Below are 22,789 nucleotides of genomic sequence, written 5' to 3' on the forward strand. Positions count from 1 at the left end.
GCATAAAATGGGACCTGCACACTCCCCGTCATGTTGGAGATGTGGTGACTCTCAGACATTTTATACATATTTTCTGGTCCTGCCCAGAAATTACTGTATACTGAACGCAAGTACTCACTGCCATTCAACTAGTGACTAGTCCCTCCCTCTCCCACGATGTGTCTACTGGGCCTGAAAGAAGACGTAGCTCCTAGAGTGGCAGACAGAATTTAAATCGGTCTCCTGTTTTTCTATGCTAGAAAAGCTATTACGCCTCATTGGAAGAAACAGAACCCTCCTAGTTTGTCCTCTTGGAAGGGCCTGGTTAATACTGCCCTTCCCTTACTATAAAGATACATATGCACATAGAGGTTGCCCCAAGAAATATGACAGGGTCTGGGCCAAGTGGCTGGCAGAGCCCCCCACGGCAGTGGATAACTGACAAAGGGACTCTCTTCCTATGACTTCGTCCTGTAAGCATGCTGTGAGATTTAACACCACCTGCAATCTTGCAGACGATACACAGGGGTGAACACTGGTTCATTGGTTATTTAAAACATAGTCTTCAGACTGCTTTTATATTACTACTTACTGCCCTACTGCCTTGCACCCCTTTGTGGGTCGATATCTGAGACTAAAGTCTGCTGTTGAGTTTTTTTTTTTTTTTGTATTTGTGTGGAAAATGAATAAAAAGATTTTCAAAAAAAGAAAGCTCTATTTATGTGAAAAAAGGACACAAATTTCATTTGGGTACAGTGTTGCATGACTGGGTAATTTTCATTCGAAATGTGAGAGCACAGTGGGCAAGTGGTTAAAGGAAAAAAAATATCTAACATTTAGAATAACAAAGTAGTTCTAAAGGCAGAACTTTTTTTTTCTATCCTAATGCATTCTATCATTCTATGCATTAAGATAAAAAAAAAACCTGTGTGCAGCACCCTCTTACCCGAGCCCCATCTCAATCCAGCGATGTTTCATGAGAGACTCGGCTGTCCGGGTCTTTCTCTCCTGATTGGCTGAGACACAGTGGACTGCTGGCAATCAAAGTGAGCCAATGAGGTGAGAGGTGGCGGGGCCGGGGCCAAGCCACGGCTCGGTGTCTGAATAGACGCACAGAGCAGCGGCTCAGGTGCCCCTATAGCAAGCTGGCCAGGCCATTTTTTGCGATATGGCATTGCGTTAATTTAACTGATAATTGTGCGGTCATGCAACGCTGTACCCAGATAAAATTTTTGTCCTTTTTTTTTCCACAAATAGTGCTTTCTTTTGGGGGTATTTGATCACCTCACAATCCTGAAAAAACAAACAAACCTTTTTCTTACGTTCTGCTTTAAAAAATATGCAATAAAAACAATTTAAAAAATCAATTTTTTTTTTATAAGTTTAGGCCAATATGTATTCTGCACCATATTTTTGTTAAAAAAAATCCCAATAAGTGTATATTGGATTGTTGAAAAGTTATCACGGCCACAAACTAGGGGATAGAATAATGTAATTTTTTAAAATTTATTTTTTGACTAGTAATGGCAGCTAGTGATGGCCGAACAACGGCCGGGTGGTTCGCGAACGTCAGCCGCAAATTTTCTCAAAAGTCCACGAACCGCGAGTTTGCGGCGGGCCCCATTGACTTTCATGGTAGGCAAACTTTAAAAACCTTTAGGTCATATTTGCAGCCACAAAAGACTTACTAGCTGTGCACAAATAGTCCCAGCACATGGACAATGTCATAACAGAAGTATTGCAATTGGAAAAGTTGCCCTAAAAAATTTTTTTTTTTCATAAATCCGCCAGAACTGACAGCAGCCGGTAAATACATGTACATCTGTAAAATGGGTCCGCATCCATTCCACAATTTGGCGGAACCTTTACAGACCCATTGATTTTTCAATTCCAGTCTGAAAAATTAGGCATTCACAAGATAGAAGAGGTAAGTGTCGGCCATTTCAGGCCCCAACAATTAGCCCACATGTGTTTACCTTACAGCTAAGAACATTGTATTTGTATTTGGTGGCTGGAGGTACATTAGGCATTCACAGGATACAGAAGTAAGTGTCGGCCAGTATAGGCCCCAAAAATTAGACCACATGGGTTTACCTGACAGCTAAGAACATTGTATTTGGTGGCTGGAGGTACATTAGGCATTCACAGGATACAGAAGTAAGTGTCGGCCAGTATAGGCCCCAAAAATTAGACCACATGGGTTTACCTGACAGCTAAGAACATTGTATTTGGTGGCTGGAGGTACATTAGGCATTCACAGGATACAGAAGTAAGTGTCAGCCAGTATAGGCCCCAAAAATTAGCCCACATGGGTTTACCTGACCGCTAAGAACTTAGTATTTGGTGGCTGGAGGTACATTAGGCATTCACAGAAAAAATAATTGTCGGCCATAAAAGGCCCCAAAAATTTGGCATTCCATGGACATGAAATGCCTTTTATGCCTCTGTATTTAGCGAAGACAAGGACCAGGAATTGTTGTGGGTGGATGGGGGTCTGGCGGATATTTGTGGCCTGTCATAAGGAATTTCAATGAAACATGGTCTACTGGTCACGTGTTGAATTCCTCAGAGACCCATGCCTCATTCATTTTTATAAATGTGTGGAAGTTTACACTGTCATGAGCTAGGCGAGTGTGCTTATCGGTCACGACCCCCCCCCCCTGCTGCACTGAACGTCCTTTCGGACAGGACACTGGATGGGGGGCAAGCCAACAGTTCGATTGCAAATTGTGCAAGCTCTGGCCAGAGATCAAGCCTGCCCACCCAGTAGTCAAGGGGTTCATCACTCCTTAACCCGATGTAGTCGGATATCTGTCAGTCTAGGCGTTCCCTGTTGCTGGATCCGGAGTACAGCTGTCGATGGTTCAACTGAACGAAGGATCCCATATCTGAAGTGACCAAGACTTCTTCAAACTGCCCTCTTCTTGCAGGCGCTGTTGGATTGCTACCCGCAACTACCTCTCGGTGACTGAAAATTCCTCTGCCAGCGCACGCAAAAGCAGAATGCAGCATTTCCCGCAGCAAGGCCTGGAAGTGCTGCATTCTGACCACCCTCTGTGATTGTGGTAACAGCATGAAGGCCCCCATTCACACTAAACTGGAAGCAGTATAGTGGCCTGCTTCCAGCTCATCATCCAGGATAATGTCGTCCTCGTTCTCCTCCCCCCATCCACGGATAACACCAGGGATCCCAGAAAGGTTTAAAGCATGCTCTTCTTGCTCCTCCTCTCCCCCCCCCCCCCACCGGCACCATTCTCCTCGGACTCCTCTTCAGACTCCTGTTGTTGACTTGTCTCAGATGGAGTAGCACCCACTGGGAATTCATCCAACATTGCGACTTCCTCATCTTCCTGCTCCTGCTCCTCGATGGCTTGATCAATGACACGACGCAATGCACGCTCCAGAAAGAAGGTGTAAGGTACAATATCACTGATAGCTCCCTGGCCGTGACTGACCAGTTTGGTGATCTCATCAAATGGCCGCAGAAGTCTGCATGCGTCGCGCATGAGCAGCCACTGGTGAGGTGAAAAAAACCCAAGCTCCCCAGAACCTGTCCTGCCGCAGAGTTTGTACAGGTAGTAGTTAGGCTGCTCCAGCACAAACGTGCAGTTATCAAGCATATGCAACATTGAGTTCCATTGCATCGGATAGTCACAAATAAGACGCCTGATGGACAGGTTGTGTCGCCGCTGAATGTCAGCAAGGCGAGCCATGGCTGTGTAAGATCTTCTGAAATGGCCTGAGATTTTCCTGGCCTGCCACAAGATGTCCTGGACCCCAGGGTATTTGGCAACAAATCGATGCACGACCAAGTTCAGGATATGTGCCATGCATGGCACGTGTGTTATTTTGCCCTGTTTCAGGGCAGATTGGCACCGTTGTCGCACACCACTTTACCAACTGTCAAATTGAGCGGTGTCAGCCACTGATCTGCCTGTGAACGCAAAGCTGAAAGGAGTGCAGGACCAGTGTGGCTCTTGGCTTCCAGGCACAACAGACACAGCACAGCATGGTAACGTCTCACCTGGCATGTGGAATAGGTTCTGGGGATCTTGGGCGGGGCAGCGGAAGAGACAGTAGCAGCGGAAAAGGAGGAGTCAGCCGAGGGGGGAGGATGGAGGAGGAGAAAACGCAGGCCTGCATGCAATCCGTGGCGGTACAACCAAATCTACACGGGTGCCACGGGTTACATGCTTGACGGCCGTCAGAAGGTTCACCCAGTGGGCAGTAAAAGTGATATACCTTCCCTGCCTCTGTTTGCTAGACCATGTGTCCTGTGGTCAGATGTATCTTGGCACCAACACTGTGTGCCAGAGATATATATTAACTTGCTGCTGAACATGGCCATACAGCTCTGGAATGCCCTTCTGCAAGAAATATTCCCTGCCTGGGACCTTTCATTGTGGTGTTCCACTGGCCACAAATTTACGAAAGGCCTCCGAGTCCACCAGTTGATATGGCAGTAGTTGGCGGGCTATCAGTTCCGACAAGCCAGCAGTCAAACGTTGGGCAAGAGGGTTATCCGGCGTCATCTTTTTTTTCCGCTCCAACATTTGGGCCACAGAAGCCTTCCTTTTTCCAGAACAACGTGACGATGGCATGATTGAAGGTGGAGTGGAGGACAATTGTGAGGAGAGGGAAGGGGCTGGACGGTGAGAGCCTTGAGTGTGGCTTTGTGGGTTCTGACGGTGTTACTCCCACTGGGCTCGGTGATGGGAGTTCAGGTGCCTTAAGGCGGTTGTCCCTACGTGAGTGTTGGGCTTACCGCGACTTATTCGTTGACTGCAAAAGCTGCAGATGGCAACACTGTTGTCAGCAACGGACACATTGAAAAAAGCCTACACTGCGGAGCCATGTGCCGGCGTCCTGGGAGCACCAGAAGTGACTGTACATGGTTGATGGCTCGCTTTTGATACATTTGCAGTCTGCTTTGTACCTCTTGTGCAATGCAAGTTCTGCCTGCCTCTCCTCCCTATCTGCCGGTCCGTCTCTCCCTCTGAACTCCCCTCCTCTGCCTCTCTTGTGGCCACCCACGTGACTTCCATAGACAGGTCGTCATCCACGTCACCTTCCCCACCACTAACATTCGGAGTAGGCAGCAACAGCGGGGACCAACCTCCTTGGGCTGATCTGGGTACTGTCGTCAGACTGCTGAGTGGCGGCTGTTGCTACCTCCTCTTCCTGATCCGATGCCAAGAATGGCTGCGCAACGCAAATGTCTTGTGATGGATCGGAAAATCATTCCAAAATCATTCCAGTGACTCAAGTGGAGGGTATGTGGTGGTGGTCGTGTTTGTGGTGGTGTCTTTGTGTGTCTGCACACAGCAGAGAGTGAAGAGGGTGCAGATAGACAGGATGAGGAGGGTGCAGAAGAGGAAGGCTGAGTGAGCCACTCAACCAAGTCTGGTGCGTCTTTTGACGTAATCAAACGCACCTTCTGAAACTTCACACTTTGGCTCTGGCCTACTGCTCCTGCCCTACTCCTACCACCCCTGCGTAAGTGTCTGCCTCTTCCTCTGCCTGTCATGTTTTTAAATTACCCTGTGAAAAAAGTCTCTAGAGAATCGCAATATATCTGGAAAAAGGTATAGAACACCCCACTTCAATCTGTGGTATTGGTGGGCCACAGGTTTATCACACCAGTTCTACAAAAAATTGGCCAGTAACTGTTGTCACTGTGTGTAGCACAGTTGGACACAGCAAAAGAGGCCAATTTTTTTACAGGACTAAAATACAATCTTAGAAAAGTATACTGTTAAATAACACCCCACTTCAATATGTGGTATTGGGGGGCCACTGGTTTATCACACCAGTTGTTCAAAAAACTGGCCTGTGAGTTTGGCACTGTGTGTAGCAGAGTTAACACAGCAAAAGAGGCAATATTGTTGCAGGACACAAATACACTTCTAAAAGTATACTCAGATAACACCCCACTTCCATATGTGGTATTGGGGGGGCCACTGGTCTATCACACCAGTTATAATACATTAAAAGTGCTTTTGTCACTGTTTGTAGTATTGCTGCAGCAACGCTCAGTCACCACACCAGTCACAATGCTGCACAGTGCACAATACAAATCCACTATAATAAGCTTTCTATATTACAAAGTATATTATACCGTGGATTACACCCCTATATAGTGCACTGCACACCTATACCAAATAAATAGCAGCCCTTGAAATTACTTTTGTGGACATTAACAGAGCGATTTGTGTCACTGCTGATCTCTGTCCCTGGAGCACACTGGATACCTGTCCCTAAACTGAAAAACTTCACACCTATACCAAATATATAGCAGCCCTTAACATGACTTTTGTGGACATTAACAGAGCGATTTGTGTCACTACCGATCTGTTCCTGATGAACACTGCATACCTGTCCCTAAACTAAAAAAAGTGTAGTAGACCTATACCAAATACCAGCCCTCAAAAGGATCTTAACAGAGCTATTTGTGTCTGGCAATCTGTCCCTGATGCGCACAGCCAACCTCTCCCTATGCTGACAAAAAGCAGAATGTGAAATGGCTGCCAGCTCTGGTCTATTTATAAGTTAGGGGGCATGTCCATGTGCTAAAATGTTCCAATTGGCTGCCCCGTTCCACCTGATGGCTGTGTCATGGGTCAAAGTTCTCCCCAATGTAAACTAATATGGCCGCTGCGAACAATGCCATGTGTTCGCAAAATTGGCGGGTAGCGAACAAGCAAAATTTGCTGTGAACCGCAAGGCCAGCCCTAATGGCAGAGATCAGCGATTTTTGGTGGGATTTTGGCGGACAGATCAGATACCTAACTCATACTTTTGAGGGGACCAGTGACATTACTAGAGTAGTCAGATCAATTCAACCCCTTCCTGCCGACGGAACACAAATATGCAGCCTCGGCTTTAAGGGGTTGTACCGAGGTGATGCCTGCAGCTAGAGGCATCATCCCAGTACCGTTGTTTTAGAGCCGGTGGTCTGCTTTCTTTTAATGACAACTGATGCGGCTAAGCAGTTTAGACATTAATGGCTGTGTGAAGTTATTTTGAGGGGACAGCAAATTTACACTGTTAAACAAGCTGCACACTCACTACTTTACATTGTAGCAAAGTGTCATTTCTTCAGTGTTGTCACATGAAAAGATAAAATATTTACAAAAATGTGAGGGGGTGTACTCACTTTTGTGAGATACTGTATATATGTTTGGGGTTCTAAGTAATTTTCTAGCAAAAAATACTGATTTTAACTTGTAAGCAACAAGTCAGAAAAGGCTTAGGCAGGAAGGGGTTAAAAAAAAGTTGCTTGAAGGGTGTTTACTACCGCTTTCAGCCTGATGCTTTCTTTATTTTTCAGCACCATGGACAGCCACCCTAGTAAGAGTGTGCAGCCACTGTATGGGACTCCTGTTGATGTTGATTTTCCATTCCTTGTGGCTAGTTGATGTAAATGTTACAGGAAACTCTGTATGAAATGCAACCGCATTTCTGTTTATAAGCATAGATTTCACCTCTTCACATGTATCTGTTTTTGCAACAAAGTATTTCTCAGACCAAGAGGGGACCCCATTCAGGGCAAGGCTGGATGGAAACTTTTCTTTGTATTTACTGTGGAAAGGAATGTGTACTGCGATCTTTGAATAAAGAAGTCACATGTATTTGTGTGTGCTGTGGGAGGCTTACCGCACAGGAAATAGATAAGAAGCATTATGTTGATTGAGCCTCTTGAAATACTCATCAATGTTTATTGGTAGAACAGTAAACGTAATTAACTTGTTTGTAAGAACTAGAGCCATGCTCCGGTAAAATGAATCCTAATCCATATAATTTACACAAGCTATCCTTTGTAGAGAACTCACAAGGTCATATGTAAAATTCAGTATGTCTCATTTTTAATAATTGTGATTAGGGATTTAAATGAAAATTCCATTCAGAGTAGAAATTGCCAGTTAATATCAGCTTATGTGCAGTTTTTTTTTTTTTTCTAATTGTGACCTTGATAATGGCTAGCTGGTCTGAGAGATACAGAGAAGCAGAGGATTGTCAGACATAATACCCTGCTTCTCTGTATCCTGTAAAATATTTATTTCTTGTAAACGACAAATGGGATGGTACACTACATTTTTATCTGAAAACAAAAATATGGTGAAATGCCATCTGTTTTCTGGTTTCCTTGGTATTTTTCTATTTCAAACTAAGCTGATGTCCCTTCCTGTGCCCCCTTTGGAAATTACTGACTCTGGTGGAATTGCAAGCCAGGAGATCTGACATTGTATTAGTCAATACATACATTTTCCAGCATGCAAGAAGTTGTTTGTTTCAAGCAAGCTAAACCTAAAAAAACAAACAAAAGAAAATTGTACAATTTGCCTCTGACTCTGCAAAGTGTTATTTTACAGAGAGACCCCGGCATTAAAGCCGTAAAAAAAGTGTGGTAAATTGTATCTTACCTATCCTTGGTGTGTGTGTGTCCTTTTGATTTCACCTGATGATCCAGTAACACATTTCCTGTCTTCCTGTATTCTCTGGATGGAGAAGCAATCGGGACACATTTTGACAGCAGCATTGTCAGTCTGGGCAGAAAGTAGTGTTGGATGCAGATTCTTGCTCCTTTTCCCATTTATGCAACCTAAGTCGCACAATATTGACTGGACTTGAAGCAATGCCTATGTCTTTGGACCTCAAAATGCATTAAAATCGTCCCAAAGTAGTTCAGGGACTACTTTGAAGCTGTTGCGACTTGAAGTCATACAGATACAGTGCCTTGTGAAAGTATTCGGCCCCCTTGAACTTTGCGACCTTTTGCCACATTTCAGGCTTCAAACATATAGATATACAACTGTAATTTTTTGTGAAGAATCAACAAGTGGGACACAATCATGAAGTGGAACGAAATTTATTGGATATTTCAAACTTTGTTAACAAATAAAAAACTGAAAAATTGGGCGTGCAAAATTATTCAGCCCCTTTACTTTCAGTGCAGCAAACTCTCTCCAGAAGTTCAGTGAGGATCTCTGAATGATCCAATGTTGACCTAAATGACTAATGATAAATAGAATCCACCTGTGTGTAATCAAGTCTCCGTATAAATGCACCTGCACTGTGATAGTCTCAGAGGTCCGTTTAAAGCGCAGAGAGCATCATGAAGAACAAGGAACACACCAGGCAAGTCCGAGATACTGTTGTGGAGAAGTTTAAAGCCGGATTTGGATACAAAAAGATTTCCCAAGCTTTAAACATCCCAAGGAGCACAGTGCAAGCGATAATATTGAAATGGAAGGAGTATCAGACCACTGCAAATCTATGAAGACCTGGCCGTCCCTCAACTTTCAGCTCATACAAGGAGAAGACTGATCAGAGATGCAGCCAAGAGGCCCATGATCACTCTGGATGAACTGCAGAGATCTACAGCTGAGGTGGGAGACTCTGTCCATAGGACAGCAATCGTATACTGCACAAATCTGGCCTTTATGGAAGAGTGGCAAGAAGAATGCCATTTCTTAAAGATATCCATAAAGAGTGTCGTTTAAAGTTTGCCACAAGCCACCTGGGAGACACACCAAACGTGGAAGAAGGTGCTCTGGTCAGATGAAACCAAAATCAAACTTTTTGGCAACAATGCAAAACGTTATGTTTGGCGTAAAAGCAACACAGCTCATCACCCTGAACACACCATCCCCACTGTCAAACATGGCGGTGGCAGCATCATGGTTTGGGCCTGCTTTTCTTCAGCAGGGACAGGGAAGATGGTTAAAATTGATGGGAAGATGGATGGAGCCAAATACAGGACCATTCTGGAAGAAAACCTGATGGAGTCTGCAAAAGACCTGACACTGGGACGGAGATTTGTCTTCCAACAAGACAATGATCCAAAACATAAAGCAAAATCTACAACGGAATGGTTCTCAAATAAAAATATCCAGGTGTTAGAATGGCCAAGTCAAAGTCCAGACCTGAATCCAATCGAGAATCTGTGGAAAGAACTGAAAACTGCTGTTCCCAAACGCTCTCCATCCAACCTCACCAAGCTCGAGCTGTTTTGCAAGGAGGAATGGGCAAAAATTTCAGTCTCTCGATGTGCAAAACTGATAGAGACATACCCCAAGCGACTTACAGCTGTAATGGCAGCAAAAGGTGGCGCTACAAAGTATTAACTTAAGGGGGCTGAATAATTTTGCACGCCCAATTTTTCAGTTTTTTATTTGTTAAAGTTTGAAATATCCAATACAGTTCGTTCCACTTCATGATTGTGTCCCACTTGTTGTTGATTCTTCACAAAAAATTACAGTTTTATATCTTTGTTTGAAGCCTGAAATGTGGCAAAAGGTTGAAAATTTCAAGGGGGCCGAATACTTTCGCAAGGCACCATACATACATACATACATACATACATACATACATACATACATACATACATACATACATACATAGTATATTCATTCAAATAGTGGAGCAAAAAATTCCACTATTTGAATTTATATGTAACAGGCATCTTATACTTACTCTGTTATGTTTTTGCACAGAGCAGCCCCATTCCATCTTTTCTTGGGTCCCCTGCTGGCACTGCTGTCTCATCCCCCCCCCCCCCCCTGCTGAGTGACCCCATAGCAAGCTGCTTCCTATGGGGGCACTCATGCAGTTTTGCTCCCGTGAGTCATTTGACTCCTACAGTACAGCTCAGTCCTACCCCCCGATCCCTTGTGTGCACAGGAATATCACATGCAGGAAAATAGCCAAGGCAACAAGACTTTGCATACCTTTTTATTGCTGAAAATTCTTGTGACAAAAATCTAGTGCTTCTACACCCAAAACATCCAATTTTTTATTTTTTAAAAACCAAATTGTATATACAGCGTAAATAGTTTGATGGACTATGATTTACAGGTGACCACTTTCCATTCGCTAGTATTGCATAGCTTGTCTTTCATGGCACACAACTGATGTGTAATAAAGCAGTGCATTGAAGGACATTAGGTCAGATTTAAAAAAAGATAGATCAGGAGAGAGAAAAAACATTGTGACACATCATATATAAGATGTAATGTAAAACAATCTTTCCAAATGGCTCAACTTATAATAAATGTAACCTGGGTTTGCAAAGTTAGTTATTTTTTTCCTCTCGTATGAACAATCTTTGTTATTCCTTCTTATAGACAGTACTTTTCTTTATTAAAAAAAAAAAAAAAAAGGCAATTTAATAGACCTGTGGGTTGTGGTTGATGTAAATGTGAGTTGATTAAGTGTATGTGACATAATATATAGATGTCATAATAATGTCCTATTTTCACAGGAGAGCAGAAAGAATGATGAAAGGTTGGAAACGGCCTTTAATGTAAAATATAAATGCCAGTAGAGCAGGGAAGAGGTTAAAGTATATTAATTTTACTCCAGCTCCTAGTTTCATTTGTAGGTCCAGCATTCCTGCTTTTGGTCAGGTCTTTTCAATTCCCCTACGCAAATTATGGATTTCACTGAACCGTTTTGTATTTTTGATTAACATTCACAGTCACGGCCGTAGAAAAATGAACATTCTTACTCAGCAAGACACAATTTAACCTTCAGATTGCTGTAAAAATGTGAAACCTTTCAAAACTGCCTTCCATAATATATTTTTTTTAATTTAAGTAACTTACATTTTTAAAAGCTTAAATCAATCTACAGGGCATAAATGCCCTGAATATATTTTTTTCTTTTATTTCTGAAATGACCCACTAGGTTTGCCTTGTCTGAATAAGTTGATTTTCCATCACTTGATGCACTTTGTCCTTGTTTACAGATCCCACCTGATGATGACTTCAGCTTACCAGACGGAGATGAGGACCTTATAAGAGCAGTGCAGACCATTGAAGAACAGGCTGAAGATCTTCAGGTTAGTATAACATTGTTCATTCTCTTTCCAGCTGTGCCTGCATGCAAGGGACAGAATAAATTTTCCCTTCAGGGACTTTATTTTTGTAAAGTGGTCCTTAAAGTAGATGTAAGGTACACAATTGGGAGACAAAGACAGATCATTTTTTTTTTTTTTTACTGCATAACCATGCCTTACCAAAGCTTTGCATATATAAAAAAAAATTAGAAAATGATTTTAAATTACATTGACATTTTAACCCCTTCCTGCTGCGGGGAAGGCAGAGGTGGCCATTCTTTTCATGTAACCAGTGGTCACATGATCGGAAGATCCCAATTGCATGTGTAGTACCCTCCTAGTTAGGTGCTAGGTAGGCAGAGTAGTTTTTGGCTCTGTCTGCTTATCAGCAGAGCAACAGGCAAAACTTATAGGGAGCAAGATGGATAGTTAGGCCTGCTCAGTGTGCCCAGTGTGTATTCATTTGGTCTCAGGGAGTGTCCCCAGCAGCTCCAATGGGGAGGCACTTTGGATGCTGGAGGAAACCTGGCCAATGATACAATGTTTTTTTGTAACTGTCCCAGTGAGTTGGCACAGACAAATGGTGCATTATGAGACCCGGTATAAGACGCTATGGGCACATAAGGCAGAGGCCTTTGAGCGGGAAGCCAGGTTCCAGAAGGAGGGTGGCGGCTGTCTCCTCTTCTGCAACAGGTGGTGATGGTCACAGGCAGTCGGCCTGGTGAGCCAGTGCATGTGAGGCTGAATCCAGAGGTCCAGGAGAAGCTGACTGCAGGAGTTGGGGCGATAGTGAATCTGGAAAAATAGTGTTCATGAGTACAGAGGAACTTGCCCAGGAAGGGGACCTCTCCAGAGTTTAGAGTCAGTGGACGGGTGTCAGCTAGCACAGAGAGAAAAGGGGTACTAGGGGAGTACCCTGAAGAAAGTATCATAGCAACGCTTATCTCATCTTCATTCAAGTGGCAGGATAAAGAAGTGGCCTTACCGCACTCTCAAGTTAGATGTCCTCAGCATTATGAATAGTTAATAGTTTGAGTATTCATCTCATCCCTTCTCCCAGCCTAGTTCTAAATAAAACCACAAAAACAAAACAACCCCTGGACTGATCTTTGACTGAGCCAAGTACTTAAAGTGATACGTTTCAGCAAACAGTTGCTACGGGTAACACAGGGGAATCCAGAAAGTGTTATATCCAGCAGTCCTCTAGGGGGCAGTGCTACACCTGTATGGATCGGGAGCTTTCCATGACATTTTAGTTACTGTGTGCTGCACTATTAGTGCGCAGTCACCACTCTCTGCACAGTAAGCGGTTTCCTATAGACTAATATATGCCCCTGCTCTGCGTTAAAGCCCAGATGCTGCTTATAGCCTGAGGGAACAGGTTAAAGCTTATGAGTTTTTAGTCATAGGCTTAACATTCAATCCCCCCAACACCATTAATATCCTAGTAACATCACAGTCTTAAATTCAAATACACTGGAAAGAAACTCTCATAACATTGTCTCTTGGAGAAAACATTTTTCTTGGTTGCCATTGTGGTCCGTCAGCAGAGATTACGTAACCAATGCACTGGTCATGAGATTCGCTCTGGATTTGACTTTCCTCTTTAAAAGATACTGTACACAAATTACATAACGTTGGCTTATGTAAAAAACAAACAAAAGTTCTAATATTACCTATAGAAAAATATGTAAACCGTTGCTCACAGCTGAGAAAATGCTATAAATGCTTTCAAATGCTATTATCATTTTGCTGTCTTACTTTGTCTAGAATACCAGCTTTTGCAGACCTCTAGACTGCACATCAAAGTTACAGAAGTTTCAGATATATTTCTTTATGTATATGGATGCTTGTGTATATACATAGCTGTAAATGTTAAATTAAGCTTGGGCGGTGGTGTCCGGATGGAAACCTGCCAACATCCCTAATATAATTGTAGTGGAAAAAAGAGGGTTCCCCTGGGTTTGGGACTTTTTGGGCAGAAGACCATCCACAAAAGTGAAAAGAGTATATGCACGAATGTAAAAAGATAAATACATATGTTTATTCAAAAAGTAGAAAATTATTTCAAGTTACATATGGTGTAAGATAAAAACAAGGATGATACAATGTACATGCGGTATGAGTGCACCAAACAGAAAACTGAGAAGACGAAGACCATTAGTGATCTCCCAAGGTGAGACCTTGACGCGTTTCGGGTAATAACCCTTTATCCAAAAGGTCGGTTTGGGGTACACTTCACGTATCCAGCTTCCAGGGGTTCATGACCGCATGTATAAAGAACTATTGCGGTTTAGAAAAAACGCAGTATTAAATTGGAGCGTGCCAGAATGGAGTGAAGGGCAGAGACAAGGAAAAACCCCTCTGCGTAATTGGGGGGGGGGGGGAGGGGGAAGTACGCAGGGATCGTTGCAGCTACCAACCCTACTCATTCACAGCGATCCTCCGATTTTCTAATCTTGGTCTATCTAATCTGTGGAAGCGGAATCTCTTCCTCAATTACTCCTTTCCCTAATACTACGTGCAAGGACTATATGTGAATTACAGATATCCTTTCGTCCTTGGCCACTGGCCCTGTGAGATCCTTGCGGGATAGGTTTTGGAGGGTTTTTTGAGCACACAACTAAGAATTTACTACTTCCACCTGGTCATACTCTTGCTGCTTCCATTTTTATTTATTTCTTCCCCCTCCCCCCCAATTACGCAGGAGGGTTTTTCCTTGTCTCTGCCCTTCACTCTTTCTGGCGCGCTCCCATTTAATACTGCGATTTTTCTAAACTGCAATAGTTCTTTATACATGCAGTCATGAACCCCTGGAACCTGGATACGTGAAGTGTACCCCAAACCGACCTTTTGAATAAAGGGTTATTACCCGAAACGCATCAAAGTCTCACCTTGGGAGATCACTCGCAGTCTTCCTCTACTCAGTTTTCTGTTTGGTGCACTCATACCGCATGAACATTGTATTGTCCTTGTTTTTATCTTACACCATATGTAACTTGAAATAATTTTCTACTTTTTGAATAAATTTATGTATTTATCTTTTTACATTTGTGCATATAATCTTTTCACTTTTTTGGATGGTCTTCTGCCCAAAAAGTCCCGACCCAGGGGAACCCTCCTTTTTTCCCACTAGCTGTAAATGTTAGAAGTCCTTTTCATTGTACGCTTTATGCATTTTGGAATGTAAATGATCCTTTACCAAGAGTACTTCCTTTGAGTGATCTGCAGAAATGACTTCTATTGTAATGCAGTGTATAAATAGCTGAATTTCGCATAGTAGTTCTGCATATTTATAAATGCCATGTCATGGTCCCTGCACAACAGCAGTGCCATATGTCATCTGTATTTCAGGGAAAATGCAGTCTCCTTTTCTGCAAGGTTTTTTTTTTTTTTTTTTTTTTTTTTGTATTTTCGTATGGAAAAAGCACTATAATGCACTTCTGATAGATAAAACTGTGTTATTGGTTATATAGAAGTTTTTAAATATTATTATGCTTCCTCTACTCGAAATGACATTAGTTACCGTAATGCACCTTCAAAGGCAATCTGGATTCATAATTTAAATTGTAGAGTGTGAATATTGTAAATATAAGCATAAACCTCAGTCTAGGTATATTTTCATTTATAACCTAGAATGTATGTATTGAATGTAGGTATTCAAGAACTGGTTCAATTGCTTTTTTCTGGAAAAATACATTATTGTATAATAGCTAAAAGGACAATTTACATACAAATTCATATAATCCACAATTCATCAAAAGTTGACAATGAATGCATGTAAGTTTTGTGCCAATACATGAACTCCGTATAATGTAATCACTACATTAGGTACTAGGCTTGTTAAGTAGAAGTGCTAGCGCAATGAATAACTATAATAAAAGGCTATGGCATGTAATGCCCCATAATCTCAGAAATACCAACTCAGAGTAAATATATTTAGAATATGTTCACTCAAGTGACTATGCTTTTAAAGAACTGTAAAATGTTCCAAATGATAGGAATTTAAAAAATGTGCTTGTATTACACCGTACAGCACAATAGAAGAAATGGTGCTATATAAATAAATAAAAATAATAGTAAGGTAAGGCCAAAACTGTAGCTAAAAATGAAGCGTGTGTGTGTATATGTATGTATGTGTGTATGCATGCATACATACATACATACATACATACATACATACATACATATGCACACACTAAACAAAATTCTAAGTGCAACACTTTCGTTTTTACCCTCATTTCTCTTACGTCCTCCGACAGTCGCCGCCTCCTCTAAGTCCTCACTGTTGATATTGTCTTCCTATCCGTAGGAATAGCTAGGCATATAAACTTAGTCCAAAGACAAAAGGCATTAGCATATACACACCCATGGGGGCTGTCCCATCCGGTCAATACCCCCCCTGCATCACCACTCCCAACTCCGTTTTAATTTGCCTAGCGTCAGGAATAGTCAGGCTTCCCTTGTGCTGGGGCTTCAGTCTCAGCCTTCCTAATCTTTTATTTGATTTTCTTTGAAAATGTCAGTTTCTTCTCTTACTTTACTAGCTGTTTATTTTGTCAGCTTCTAGTGTTAGTCTTCTCTTCGGATGAAGATGGATCATGCAGTGCTGGGATTCGGACTGCCCGCCCTGGTTCTCCAGAGCACAAGGGTCAGATGGACCCCCAGCCCGCCATCGAGCGTTCAGCTATGGTTCGCCCTGGCATTACGAACGACCCATCCCTGTTCGCTGCAGGGATGCAGCCGTGAGGTGGCTACCTCACAGGACTCATCTGCGGTGCTGCAGCGTCATGTCCCTGGCTCACGGCACTCCGTCAGATGAGGACAGAGGCTTTCTGTGCATAGAGGCTCCCCCATGCCATCTGGTACAGGTAAGTACTTTTCTGTGTGGGGCCTCTGTCTGGGGTGGCAGTCTGTGTTGCTGTATGTTCCCCTGTGCCTGTGCCTGGGTTCGTTTGTGCAGACCTGTATGTTGCCTTGGGGGTCCCTGTCCCTGTGTCACCTTAGGTGCATGTTGGGGGTGCAGACGTTTGTGCGGCGACCTCAGCGGTGCATTTTCGCGTGGTCTGCCATCTTTACTGGGGACACACATGTATAGCTCCTCTGGGGCGATCATGCAGGTCATTTTGGCGCCATCCACCGCCATTTTGTGGGCGGTGGAACGATCGGTTCGGCCGCATGTCGGCGGCCATTTTGGCGTAGCCTCCAATGCATCCCTATGGGGCAGCCATTTTCCCTGGGGTCTGGCTTATAGTCCAGCCCTCTCCAGCAGCACTTCCTTTTCCATCAGCAGCAAGGACACTGGTAGCAACGCTCTGCGGGCTCTGCAGGTTATCTCTCTCAATCTCCCTCTGTATATTGCTTCTGGCTCAGTTTCTTTTCTCCTTTTGGGGGTCTTTCATAGCTGTGACAGTAGCGGTGGGCTGAGCACTCCGCAGCGCTATTTAAGGGGACAGTACACTGTTTTTTTGCACTGTAGTTTGTTTTTTGATAACTTGAGCCATGGATTCTCAGGAAAGCAAGTTTCCTCCAGCTTTAGTGGGGGGCCCCAGTTCTCCTGTGGCCCCGCTGCGACCTGATCTGGCTGCTGTAGTTGTGACTTTGGTGGCAAATATGGAAATGCTGATGTCTGAACGGGCTGCGAGAAAGAGGCCCAGGTTGTCTCTCTCTTCTGATTCAGATGGGGATATGGCTGCTGCTGCTGCTAGCGTGCCCTTTTCAGGGTCCCGCTCATCCTTAGACCCCCTGGGGTCTGAGGGGGAGGCTGAAATGGAGGGTGTTGATACATCCTCCCCAGGGTCACCTGAAGAACGGGCGACCATGGATGAGTTAATTGTTTCTGTTAAAGAAACCTTGCATTTAGAGGATGAGCCCTGTCCTCCGGGCGTTGTGTCCTCGTTTGGGACGCACAGGACCCGCAAGTCTGCGCAGGTTTTTCCCTGCCCAGCTGAATTTCATTACACTGTTAATGAAATGTGGCGCACGTTAAAACGTCCATTCCTGGTACCTAGTCGGTTCAAATTGCTTTATCCTTTTGCGCCGGCTACGGAATCGCGATGGTGTGTGCCTCCACAGGTAGATCACACTGTGGCCGTGCTGAACAAGGCTACCTTGGTTCCTACTGAGGATACCCCGGTTTTCCGGGATCCCATGGACCGGCGGTTGGAGTCTCTAGCCCGCCATTCCTATACTGTGGCGGGTTCGTTGCTCAAACCCGTTTTCACGTCCGTTCTGGTGGCTCAGGCGGTGGCTGATTGGACTAAGATGCTTAGAAGCAATCTCGTGTCTGATGACGTGCCGCCTGCCCGACTGGAAATGGTGGATCAGATCCACCAAGGAGTCATGTATTTGTGTGATGCAGCCTTAAATGAGGCCCCCTTGGTGGCTCGCCTCTCGAGTGTCGCGGTACTTAACCGGCGACTGATATGGCTGAAGAGCTGGTCGGCCGACCAGTCCTCACGGAAAACGGTTGCTGATTTTCCCTATGCTGGCTCTCACCTTTTTGGCGAGGCGTTGGATACCCTGGTAAAAGGCGTCACGGGGGGAAAGAGCACTATGCTGCTCCAGAACCCGAAGAACAAGTCTTTCCGAGGCAAGCGGGGTTCTGCGCCTAGATCCAATCAGGGGTCCTTTCGTGCCTTTTGGAACCAATCCAAGGGCAAGCCCTTCAAGGCCCAGGGCAACCAGAAGAAACTCTCGGCGGGACAATCCGCCTCTGCCTGAAGGGGCGCCCTCACCCATTTCAGGGGTGGGGGGACGTTTGCGCGGTTTCCTCCAGCCTTGGCTGCTCCGGATTTCGGACAGGTGGGTCGAGGAAATCGTTTGATCAGGTTACAAGCTCGAATTCCTTTCCAGGCCGGCGGACAGATTCTTTCCCTCCAATCTCCATCTGCTTCCGGGGCGTCTGCAGGACTTGCATCAAGCAGTGCAGGACCTACTTGCTCAGGGGGTGATTGTCCCGGTGCCTCGTCGGGACAGGTTTCAGGGGTTTTATTCGAATCTGTTCATTGTGCCCAGGAAGGAGGGCAAAGTGCGTCCTATTCTGGACCTGAAAGCGCTGAACCGCTTTGTGCATGTTCGGAAGTTTCGAATGGAGTCTCTCCGTTCGGTAGTGGCCTCCTTGAGTCCAGGAGAATTCCTGGCTTCGATAGATCTGAAGGATGCGTACCTGCACATCCCCATTTTCGAGGGTCATCAGCGGTACCTTCGGTTCGCTATCGCAGAGGACCACTACCAGTTTGTGGCGTTACCGTTCGGTCTCGCTTCGGCACCCAGAGTGTTTACCAAGGTGTTGGCACCGGTCCTGGGCCTGCTGCGGGCCCAGGGCATTGTGGTCCTGGGGTACCTGGACGATCTGCTTCTGAGATCGCGTGCCAGTCAGGACCTTGTGCGCGATCTGTCCATCACGGTACAGACGCTCCAGGAGTTCGGATGGACCATCAACGTTCAAAAATCAGCGTTGTCTCCATCGCTTCACCTTCCCTATCTGGGAATGGTTCTGGACTCTGCTCAGGCAAAGGTATTCTTGCCGGAGGACAAGCTCCGGACTTTGCGGGACGAAATTAGGTCCCTCAGGGACAATCCGTCCTCATCCCTCAGGACCTGCATGCGGGGCCTGGGGTTGATGGTGTCGGCCTTCGAGGCGATTCCCTTTGCCCAGTTCCACACGCGGGCTCTCCAGACGGAGATCCTGGCCAGGTGGGACAGACTTCCTCAGTCTTTGGATCTGGATGTCTCCTTGAGTCGCCAGACCAGATCGGCTCTTCTGTGGTGGATCCAGTGTCCGTCGGTGGCGGAAGGCAAGTCCTGTTCGCGTACAGACGGACAATGCTACTGCGGTGGCTTACATCAACCACCAGTGGGGCACCAGGAGTGCTTGAGCGGCCCGGGAGGTGACCGATATTCTGTCTTGGGCCGAGACTAGTGTCCCGGCGATCTCGGCAGTTCACATTCCGGGTGTGGAAAATTGGCAGGCCGACTATCTGAGCCGCCATACCCTGGACCAGGGGGAATGGTCCCTACACCCGGAGGTCTTTCAGATGCTGTGTGCGAGGTGGGGATTCCCAGACGTGGATCTGTTTGCATCCCGGCTAAATCGAAAGGTGGGAAGGTTCGTGGCAAGAACGCGCGATCCGTTGGCGGACACCTCGGATGCGTTGGTGGCCCCTTGGCATCAGTATCGTCTGATGTACGCCTTTCCTCCGATTCAGTTACTATCCAGGTTCCTCCGCAGATTGGTCTCGGAACCACACATGGTGATTCTGGTGGCACCGGACTGGCCTCGCCGGTCCTGGTACGCCGACGTTGTTCACCTGGCAGTGGCGCCTCTGTGGCGTCTGCCTCTGCGGGAAGATCTCCTGTCTCAAGGTCCGATCTTCCATCCTGCTTCACAGTCGCTAGCTTTAACGGCCTGGCTGTTGAGACCCAGGTCTTGAAGGACAAGGGTCTATCCCCTGAGGTTATCCCTACCCTGATCAAGGCTAGGAAGTCCTCCTCTGGTAAGATCTATTACCGTACCTGGAAAGCCTATTTCACCTGGTTCAGTCCAGGGGGTTCTCCCCTCGTTCTTATTTGGTGTCGAGAATTTTGGCTTTCCTCCAGTCTGGAGTGGATCAGCGCCTGGCACTGGCCACGATAAAGGGCCAGGTGTCTGCACTGGCTGTTCTTTTCCAACGCCCTGTGGCGTCTCATTCCTTGGTGCGCACCTTCATTCAAGGTGTGCCACATCTGGCTCCTCCCAGGAAGGAGCCTTTACCTCCATGGGACTATAACTTGGTTCTGTCCGCGTTGCAGCGAGCTCCCTTTGAAAACATCAGGGAGATATCGTTGCCTCTGCTGTCGAAAAAGGTTGCTTTTCTAGTGGCGATCTCTTTGGCTCGCAGGGTGTCGGAGCTGGCGGCGTTGTCTTGCCGCTCCCCTTACTTGATCATTCACAAGGATAAGGTGGTTTTGCGACCACCCCCATCCTTCCTTCCCAAGGTGATCTCTGAATTTCACCTTAATGAGGAAATTGTCTTGCCTTCGCTTTGTACAAAGCCAAAACATCCGAAGGAAATTGCTTTGCATTCCTTGGATGTTGTCAGGGCGATCAGGGTTTACCTGACGTCTACGGAATCCTTTCGAAAGACGGATTCCCTCTTTGTCCTTCCTGAGGGATCTCGGAAAGGGCATGGCTGCGTCCGCAGAAACTATTGCCAAATGGATCAGACAGACCATTGAGCAGGCTTACGCCTTGAAGGAACGGGTTCCGCCCTTCCCTGTTAAGGCGCACTCTACCAGGTCTTTGAGTGCATCCTGAGCCTATTGGCATCGGGCCTCGGTGGCCCAGGTGTGCAAGGCGGTGGTCGTCGGTGCACACTTTTTCCAAGTTCTACAAAGTAGACGTTCTGGCATCAGCTGATGCTTCTTTTGGCCGCAAAGTTCTCAGTGCGGCAGTGCCATGATGGACCCTTGAATTTTTCTCTGGGTCCCTGGCTGTTGGCATTTGTTTTCCTGGGCTGTTGCTCCTGTTGAGCATTGTTGTTTTCTGTTGCCCAGTTGGTTCTCTTACGGTGCATGTAAGATTCCTTTCTCTGATGTGGGTACTGCGTTGCCTTTTCTACGATTGTGTCTCCCACCCCTCATGTCTATACTGCTTTGGGACATCCCAACAGTGAGGACTTAGAGGAGGCGGCGAATGTCGGAGGACGTAAGAGAAAACAGAATTTTTGTAAAATCTTACCTGTAAAATTCCTTTCTCTGAGTCTGTCATGGTCTTACCTTCTTGCTGTTCTCCTTCGTTTGACATGTGCTGGCGGCCATCTTGGTTTCTGGGTTTCTTGTAGCCTCCCACTCTGCGGCTCCTCCTTCCCACTGGGAGGAGCTGGATGCCTAGCTCATATTTATAGGAGGTCTGTGGCTTCAGTTCCTTGCTTGGTCCTCCTGTGTTCACATGCTTCTAAGACTGCTGCTGCTTCTGGTTCCTGATCCTGGCTTCGTCTGATTACCCTGCTGGTTCCTGATCCTGGCTTCGTCTGACTACCCTGCTGGTTCCTGATCCCGGCTTCGTCTGACTACCCTCCTGGCTCCTGACCTCTGGCCTCGCAAGACTCTGCTTCAGTTTTGCCATCCGTTTGGACTTTTGCTTTACAGCTTGATTTTCAATAAAGCCTTCTTATTTTCACTTATCTGTTGTTGTACGTCTGGTTCATGGTTCCGTGACATTAGGACCAAGCCATGAATTCTGACGGTACAGGGCCATCCTCGCTTTCCACGCTGGTTGCCAGACTTGATCAGCAGGATCACCTGTTGGGTCAGTTCGCCGTGGCGTTGCAAATCCTGCTTGAACGCACGGCTCATTTCGCTCCCGTTGCCGATGGGTCGGTTGTCGCTCCTGGGCCCGCTCCTACTGCCGCTCCGGTTGTTGCGCCAGAGTCTACCCCGACACCTGTTGTTGCGCCTGCGGTGTTTCGGGGTATGACCGGTTCTGCCCCCCTTCCACAGCGCTTTGGGGGAGAGCCAACTCTGTGCCGAGGTTTCCTTAACCAGGTGGGCATTTATTTCGAGTTGCTGCCACATGCCTTTCCTACTGAGAGATCAAAGGTGGGCTTCTTAATTTCGCTGCTCTCGGACAAGGCCTTGGCCTGGGCCAGCCCTTTATGGGAGAACAACAATCCGGTGGTTGCCGAGTTTTCCGGTTTTGTTGCTTCTCTTCGGAGGGTATTCGATGTGCCGGCTCGTGCTGCCTCTGCTGCGAAGCTCCTTATGTCCATCAGACAGGGTTCACGATCCGTAGCTGAATACGCCATTAAGTTTCGTACCCTGGCAGCAGAGGTGGGCTGGAATAATGAGGCTCTGGTCGCTGCTTTCTCTCATGGTCTCTCGGATGCCTTGAAGGATGAGGTTGCAGCTAAGGACCTACCAGTGGAGCTCGAGTCTCTTATTTCTTTCCTGATTTTGATTGACACCAGACTCAGGGAGAGACCTTCCTTT

The 22,789-nt window shown here is 45.9% G+C and overlaps 1 protein-coding gene across 2 annotated transcripts in view; it reads left to right on the plus strand.

Moving 5' to 3' along the window:
• SPAG16 (sperm associated antigen 16) overlaps window positions 1-22,789 on the plus strand; it is a 1,690,414-nt gene that overhangs the window by 40,382 nt on the left and 1,627,243 nt on the right. For both annotated transcript variants that reach the window (XM_082260930.1, XM_082260929.1), the window contains exon 3: window positions 11,729-11,821. In XM_082260930.1, coding sequence (XP_082117056.1) covers window positions 11,729-11,821 — 93 coding nt within the window. The remainder of the gene's footprint in view (window positions 1-11,728; window positions 11,822-22,789) is intronic.

Source organism: Pelophylax lessonae (assembly GCF_965119305.1).
Source record: "Pelophylax lessonae genome assembly, chromosome: 6".
NCBI classification, from domain to species: domain Eukaryota; kingdom Metazoa; phylum Chordata; class Amphibia; order Anura; family Ranidae; genus Pelophylax; species Pelophylax lessonae.